General features: G+C 44.0%; 2 protein-coding genes across 4 annotated transcripts in view; both read left to right on the plus strand.

Annotated features, from left to right (window-relative positions):
- The window catches only part of LOC130405601 (calpain-5-like), a 28,264-nt gene extending 23,001 nt beyond the window's left edge, over positions 1–5,263 (plus strand). The window contains exons 8-13 of the mRNA XM_056610774.1: positions 240–435; positions 749–871; positions 1,145–1,341; positions 1,986–2,107; positions 2,368–2,504; positions 3,290–5,263. Of these exons, the coding sequence (XP_056466749.1) occupies positions 240–435; positions 749–871; positions 1,145–1,341; positions 1,986–2,107; positions 2,368–2,504; positions 3,290–3,469 (955 nt within the window). The 3' untranslated portion in view covers positions 3,470–5,263. The remainder of the gene's footprint in view (positions 1–239; positions 436–748; positions 872–1,144; positions 1,342–1,985; positions 2,108–2,367; positions 2,505–3,289) is intronic.
- A 934-nt stretch (positions 5,264–6,197) lies between these two features.
- The window catches only part of myo7aa (myosin VIIAa), a 50,104-nt gene continuing 48,801 nt past the window's right edge, over positions 6,198–7,500 (plus strand). For all 3 annotated transcript variants that reach the window (XM_056611268.1, XM_056611269.1, XM_056611270.1), the window contains exon 1: positions 6,198–6,655. The gene's annotated coding sequence lies outside the window, so the exon portion shown is untranslated. The remainder of the gene's footprint in view (positions 6,656–7,500) is intronic.

Consider the following 7,500-nt stretch of genomic DNA (forward strand, 5'->3'; position numbering starts at 1 on the left):
ATGTAGTTTCAATTATAGGATGTATTGATAATTATGTTTGTTGTCAAGATAATATTTCTATACTGAAAAATATGTACATATTTTCAACATATATATCATTTGTTTTTTTTGTGTTTGTGCGTGTTTGTCTGTCTGAATGTTTGTGCGTGCGTGCGTGTGTGTTTGTCTCTGTCTGAATGTTTGTGTGTGTGTGTGTATGTGTATGTGTATGTGTGGGTGTGCGCGTGATTCTTCTCCAGGATGATGTTTGATGACTTCCTGGCTAACTTCACGGACCTGATCCTGTGCCGTCTGATCAACACCTCCTACCTGAGCTTCCACAAGACCTGGGAGGAGGCGGTGCTGAGCGGGTCCTGGAGTCGCCACGACGACCCGCTGTCCAACCGCGCCGGCGGCTGCCTCAACAACAAGCTCAGCTACATGCAGAACCCGCAGGTGTGTGTGTGTGTGTGTGTGTGTGTGTGTGTGTGTGTGCGTGTGCGTGTGTGGGTGGGTGGATGGTGCAGGGTAACCAATGTAAAAGTAGAAGAGCATCATTTATATGTTGAAGCACCTAAAAGCAGTTGCTTTACTTATTTGGTGCTTTTTTTTTTACTTGTACTTAAATGATTCTTCACTTCACTTCTTTTTGGGGTATATTTTCATTGTTGAATGCACTTTTGTGTGTGTGTGTGTGTGTAATTGGTTTATCTGTGTGTGTGTGTGTGTGTGTGTGTGTGTGTGTGTGTGTGTGTGTGTGTGTGTTCAGTACGTGTTTGACGTGAAGAAGCCAGAGGACGAGGTGCTGGTGTGTCTGCAGCAGAGGGACCGCAGAGCGACACTGAGGGAGGGTCGAGGGGAGAACCTGGCCGTGGGCTTCGACATTCAGAGGGTCCGTACACTGCGTGTGTGTGTGTGTCTGTGGCCCAGGAATATGTAGTGTAGTGTGTGTAGTTAAGAGTTATGTCCGAATTGTTTGTTGTGATTGATAAATATGTTTGTTGTGAAGATAATATACTGACAAATAACAAGAGATATCTATACATATTTTCAATCATTTTTTGTTCTTGTGTCTGTATGTTTGTGCGTGTGTGTGTGTGTCTCCGTGTGTGTCTGTGTGTGTGTGTGTATCTCCGTGTGTGTTTCTCCCTGTGTGTGCGTGCAGGTGGAGCTGAACAGGTTGTACCGGATGCACGCGTCCCAGCAGAAGGTGGCGGGCAGCACCTACATCAACTCCCGCAGCGTGTTCAAGCGTGTGGACCTGAAAGAGGGTCGCTACATCGTCCTGCCCACCACCTTCGACCCCGCCCTGGAGGGGGAGTTCCTGCTCAGGCTCTTCAGCGACGTTCCCGCCGACTGCAAGTAAGAATCCTGGGGGGGAACGTTCCCTCCTCTCCACGGCGTGGTCCACACGGACGTGGATAAACGCCAACACTCTGTGTCTCTCTTTTCCTCCGCCTGGGCCCACGGTCCAGGCACTCAAACGTGTCTGACCTTTTCAAATCTGCTCTCCCGAGCAAATGCATTTGAGAGCGTCCGTCTCACGTCTCTGTTGTGTAGCCGGTAGAAACGTGTGCTAAAGGTCGCCGTGTGATGGTGACATGGTCTGGATATCTGCGGCCGGTTCAGTTTTGTTTAATGTGTGTCGGCACACGTGTGAGAGAAAAGATGGCTGGCTTTTGAAAACACCGGCGAAAACGTAGTAAAAGAACAGATAGCGTTTTGTTTGTTATGGCCCCCATCTGGAATAAACCTCCAGAATGAAAACGTTGGTTTCATCAAGTGCAATCCTCAGCTCTACTCACAGATTCCTCTGACTCTGTCTTTGTTCATGCTGAGGTATCTCTCTCTCTCTCTCTCTCTCTCTCTCTCTCTCTCTCTCTCTCTCTCTCTCTCTCTCTCTCTCTCTCTCTCTCTCTCTCTCTCCTCTCTCTCTCTCTCTCTCTCTCTCTCTCTCTCTCTCTCTCTCTCTCTCTTCCCCCCCCCCCCCCCCCCCCCCCCCCCAGGGAGCTGACAGTGGACCAGCCCGCCCAGACCTGCTGGTCGGGGATGTGTGGGTACCCCACCCTGGTCACCATGGTCCACGTGCACCAGGCGGATGGGCTGGCAGGCCAGGACTCTGACGGAGGTAGTAACACACGCGCGGCAACGCACACACGTACGCACACGCGAACAGTGACACACGCTTAAGTGAACACACAGAATATAAACTCATGTTTGGGGACACGATATCTGTTTGCATGTGCCTTTAAAATGCACATATTGTTGTATTGATTGTGTGTGTGTGTGTGGGTGTGTGTGTGTGTGTGTGTGTGTGTGTGTGTGTGTGTGTGTGTGTGTGTGTGTGTGTGTGTGTGTGTGTGTGTGTGTGTGTGTGTGTGTGTCCAGTCTCAGACCCCTATGTGATCATCCGCTGTGAGGGGAAGAAGGTTCGCTCCCCGGTCCACAAGGACACCCGGAGCCCCGTGTTCGACACCAAGGCTCTCTTCTACCGCAAGAAGGAGCGTCAGGCCATCAGCATAGAGGTACCACAGCGCCCTCATGGACCGAGCTTCTACCCCTTGTGGATCTATAACCATTGCATACGGCGAGCCTTCTCTTCTATCCCCTCTAGGTCTACCTTGTGCTGAAGTCTCTCTCTGACACCTCTAGATCTACAACCATGATGCATTGACCGATCTCTCTTCTGTCCCCTCTAGATCTACAACCATGATGCATTGACCGATCTCTCTTCTGTCCCCTCTAGATCTACAACCATGATGTATTGACAGATCTCTCTTCTATCCCCTCTAGATCTACAACCATGATGTATTGACAGATCTCTCTTCTATCCCCTCTAGATCTACAACCATAATGTACTGACTGATCTCTCTTCTATCCCCTCTAGATCTACAACCATAATGTACTGACCGATCTCTCTTCTATCCCCTCTAGATCTACAACCATAATGTACTGACCGATCCCTCTTCTATCCCCTCTAGATCTACAACCATAATGTACTGACCGATCCCTCTTCTATCCCCTCTAGATCTACAGCCATAATGTACTGACCGATCCCTCTTCTATCCCCTCTAGATCTACAACCATAATGTACTGACCGATCCCTCTTCTATCCCCTCTAGATCTACAACCATAATGTACTGACCGATCCCTCTTCTATCCCCTCTAGATCTACAACCATGATGTATTGACAGATCTCTCTTCTATCCCCTCTAGATCTACAACCATGATGTATTGACAGATCCCTCTTCTATCCCCTCTAGATCTACAACCATAATGTACTGACTGATCTCTCTTCTATCCCCTCTAGGTCTACAACCATAACGTGATTAAGGACTCCTTCCTGGGTCAGGTGACCCTGACGGCTGAACCCAGTGAGCTCATGCAGCACACCGTCCACCTGAGGGACAAGGGCAATAACCGTGACAACGACCTCCCAGGGACCCTCACCGTCTCCTTGGTGACCAGCAGTATGCTCACCGGCATCTGAGGCAGGAAGTGAGGAGGAAGGAACGATGAAGAACGCAGTCAAATAATTTTACCATGAATAAATATGGCGAATGTTTACTTCCTAAAATATTGTTGATCCAAAGAAATAGGGTTTGGGTTAAAATGTTGTTAATTGAAACATATGGGGTAAATATACTCTCTATATAATGAATAGAACATATATATTATGTGTATATTTAAAGATACAAATCCTCTCATCACATCTGTAATGTGATGTCTGCTTTACATTCAAAATCAAACTATTTCAAAAACCAAACTTTTGAAATAGTTAGAATTTTCAACGGAAGACACATGCCTACTAAAACGTTTACTAGATACAACAGCCTGAAGAAAACTTGTGCGGGAGACATGTCCCCACCGGCCAGAAGATGACCTTTCTTCTGCTATCGCTTTTTTAATTTGTCGCCCTAAAAGACCAGTCAGCGTCTTCCATTGTGAACGCACAGAGGCCTCTCCCTGCTTTCTGATTGGAAGGAACAGAGACTGGTCCTACAAGAGAAGAGACACACTACAGTGTCGCCTTACTACATTATTTCATTGAAGTAAACTTCCTCCATCTATTAAAACCCACACCGAGCATCTCCACCGAAGCCTTAACGGAAGCTGAACATTGCGTTGTTTACACCGTTAACATGTGAATGTCTTAAGACTCAAAGGCGAACACAGAGCTTCCAAATGCTTCAAGTGGGTTGCTTTGTGCTGCATTGTGCCAAAATAGTTTTTTCTAGTAGTTTCTGATCTCAAGGATTGCCTTATGAATCGCCGCGGCAACGATACAGCACCTTTTTTAAACCTTAATGGCAACGATACCTTTTTAATCATTAAGGGAAACAATGAAGAAGCTTATTAATTGCCACGGGCAACGGTACCGAACCTCGTTATCCGCCAAAGAAACAATATAGAAACTCATCAATCGCCAAGGAAACAGTATAGAAACTCATTTATCGCCAAGGAAACCGTATAGTTACAGTAGAACCTCATTAATCGCCAAGGAAACAGTATAGAAACTCACTCATCACCAAGGAAACAATATAGAAACTCATTAATTGCCACAACTTACCACAACCTACCTTTTGTCCACAGAGGTCAACAGTACCAAGAGTGCCTGCATAACCCAGAGACACAGAACTTAACCACTAATGCTGGTCTCGTTGGTGCCTTGCTACTAGCCAAATCTTGCATTGACTCAGTTGCCGCGGCTGGCCACTAGATGGCAGTAGAGACGCAGGAGTGTAATTGAACCCTGGAACAGCCTTATACAGCCTTTTAATTCTAAAGTTTCAAAAATATGAACTGTCTTTTCACTTGGCCACTTTTGACATGTAATAACCCCGTATGAAGCCTTTTATTGTACTGCTCAAAAAAACATAGGAGAATTAAGGGGTCATACACCAAATATTTATCCACTAGAGCTCAAGTATCGGACCAAACTATGTAATTTAAATGTCATTAGTATCACTTTACAGTGTAACATGTATTGTACCACTATATAATAATAACAATAATTCAAGTTTCTTATTCTGTAGATAGATATTTAGAATGCATACGTTTACAAAATATAAATGAGAGTCTTATTGTGTACCGTCATCGTTTACTAGTTTGCCTTGCTTTGATAATGTTTACGACAAACTGTGTTATAGGTTGTTCATTGAGACATAGACCAACCAAACAACATCTTATAAAAGTCTTTAAAAGTGAAGCGATTTCTGTTGTCATGTTTTACTCTCTGACCATTAAAGTGAATGATGTAATAATGTCACTTGACGCGTGTTAAATATGGGCCGTATGATCTAATATTATGATCACACACACACACACACACACACACACACACACACACACACACACACACACACACACACACACACACACACACACACAGCGAATGAAGATACAGTTTTGGTGTACAGTTTTAAAACTACAAAATGTTCTAACGTGTTCTCAACTGTTTTCTCAAATATTTCTCTAAATTGTGGGATGCAAAAATGTTTGCGAACAAGGGCAAATATACCTTTAAAATATAAAAATTTGAACTAAGTAAATCTCAAAAGTATGCATTCAAAAATATGCATTGATTAATTAATGTTCTAAAGTTGACCCTCACACAATAGTAACGATTGTGTGTGTTTGTGCGTCCATAATAAGCGACCATAATAAGTTCACTATTTTTAATAGTTTAACCTATCCAGTTAAAGGCCATTTCCTGTCCTTAGTTCAGAACCAGGAAGTCAAGAATTACACAAAATGAAACTTGGAGGACAATGTTATTGTTATTGTCGTAAAGGTCATTCAGAGTCAGCATCAATAACTCACGTAAACACTTTATAGGACAGTAAGGAGCATCCAATTGAGTTAAACATAAAAGATTAAAGAGAAACAATGTATGTGTGTCGTGTGAGATAGAGAGCGAGAGAGTGAGAGAGTCATTGGACTACAGGACAGGATGGTTGATCTGAAACACTAACAAAGGCCGGCATGACATTTACCACAAAAACACTGCGTGTGTGTGTGCCTTCATTTTCGTGTGCACGATTACATCTGATTACATCTGTACAACGACCTCATCGGCCCCCACTGAGTCTCTTTCTCTCTCTCTCTCTCTCTCTCTCTCTCTCTCTCTCTCTCTCTCTCTCTCTCTCTCTCTCTCTCTCCCAGTAGGGATCAGTAGCAGTGAATGGGTGCTGCGTGCGCTGACACGGTTAATGCCTCTACACACGGGAGAGAGAGGGGAGGGGGAGAGAGACAGTGGAAGGAACTCATTCACTTCTTAGCCCTCCATGCAAAGGTAAGGAGAGAGGGAGAAACTGAGAGAGAGACAGAGTATCTGAACTTTATTCAGAAACCTAGAGAGAGAGCGAGAGAGTATACCTCAACATTATTCAGAAAACTACCGAGAGAGAGAGAGAGATTCAATAGGAAGTATCTCTTAACAGAGAGTGAAGAAGTCTCCATCGTTTCACCTCTACCATCTGGACTTCAACTGGTGGTGCCTATAGCACCTCCAGGCGGCTCCTTCCCTTTCTCTACCTCCTCCTCCTCCTGCTCCACTTCATCCGTCCGTTCTCCTGGGCTCCTCGGAGGGGGAGGTGGATCCACCCCTCCTGTACTCCTCTGGAGCGAGGGATCACAGGAGGCGTGAGGAGAAGGAGAGGAGACGTCTCTAGAGGTAAGAGCAGGGGCTTGAAGCAAAGACACTGCATTTAATTCCTAAAGCTCCTTAGTGTGTGTTTGTGTGTGTGTGTTCCATGTGTGTTAATGCATGTGCGTGTTCTAAAGGGGCTGTTTATTTTTGTGCTGCTCTCGTGGAAACATGCATGCCGTGATACTTGTGTTGGGCTTGAGACAAGTAAAGCACCGATCCAATCAAGACTAGCTTTGTTAACTTAGCCAACAAGCAAACTATTTAGAACTTATCTTGAGTGCCACTAGCTAGACAGGAGACCCAGCCCTGCTACAATCACCTCTTAACATGTGTTTGGTGTGTTGCAGGCTTCTAGACTGTTGGCAAGTAGCATTTTACCATGTAATCAAAGACAGAGGACCCAGTTTACTGCACACACGCGTGTGCAGTAAACCTGTGGCATTTCTGACCTAATCGTAAATGTTGTGCCGCTTTATGCTCTGATACTTTGTTCTGTTAAGGAAATGGTTAAAACTGTGTTAGAAGGATGGATTTACAATTTACAATGGATTTTCAAGTTTTTCCGTCGCAATCTGCGAGACAGAAGACAAACTCAAAGAAACAGGATAAAAATCGGAGAATACTATGATAAACAACACAAGAAGATTATTCTATGAAAAACAATATATGAAGATTGAGATTATATGATACACAATACAGGAATATTATTAATACGATGATACATAATATAATGATATTATTAATACCATGATAATTAATACTATAACACACAATGTAAGACTATTACTATTTATATGACACACAATATAAGATTAATATTAATAATATGATACACAATATAAGAATATTAATAATACAATGTTACACAA

The sequence above is a fragment of the Gadus chalcogrammus genome, chromosome 16 (genome assembly GCF_026213295.1).
Source record: "Gadus chalcogrammus isolate NIFS_2021 chromosome 16, NIFS_Gcha_1.0, whole genome shotgun sequence".
NCBI lineage: Eukaryota > Metazoa > Chordata > Actinopteri > Gadiformes > Gadidae > Gadus > Gadus chalcogrammus.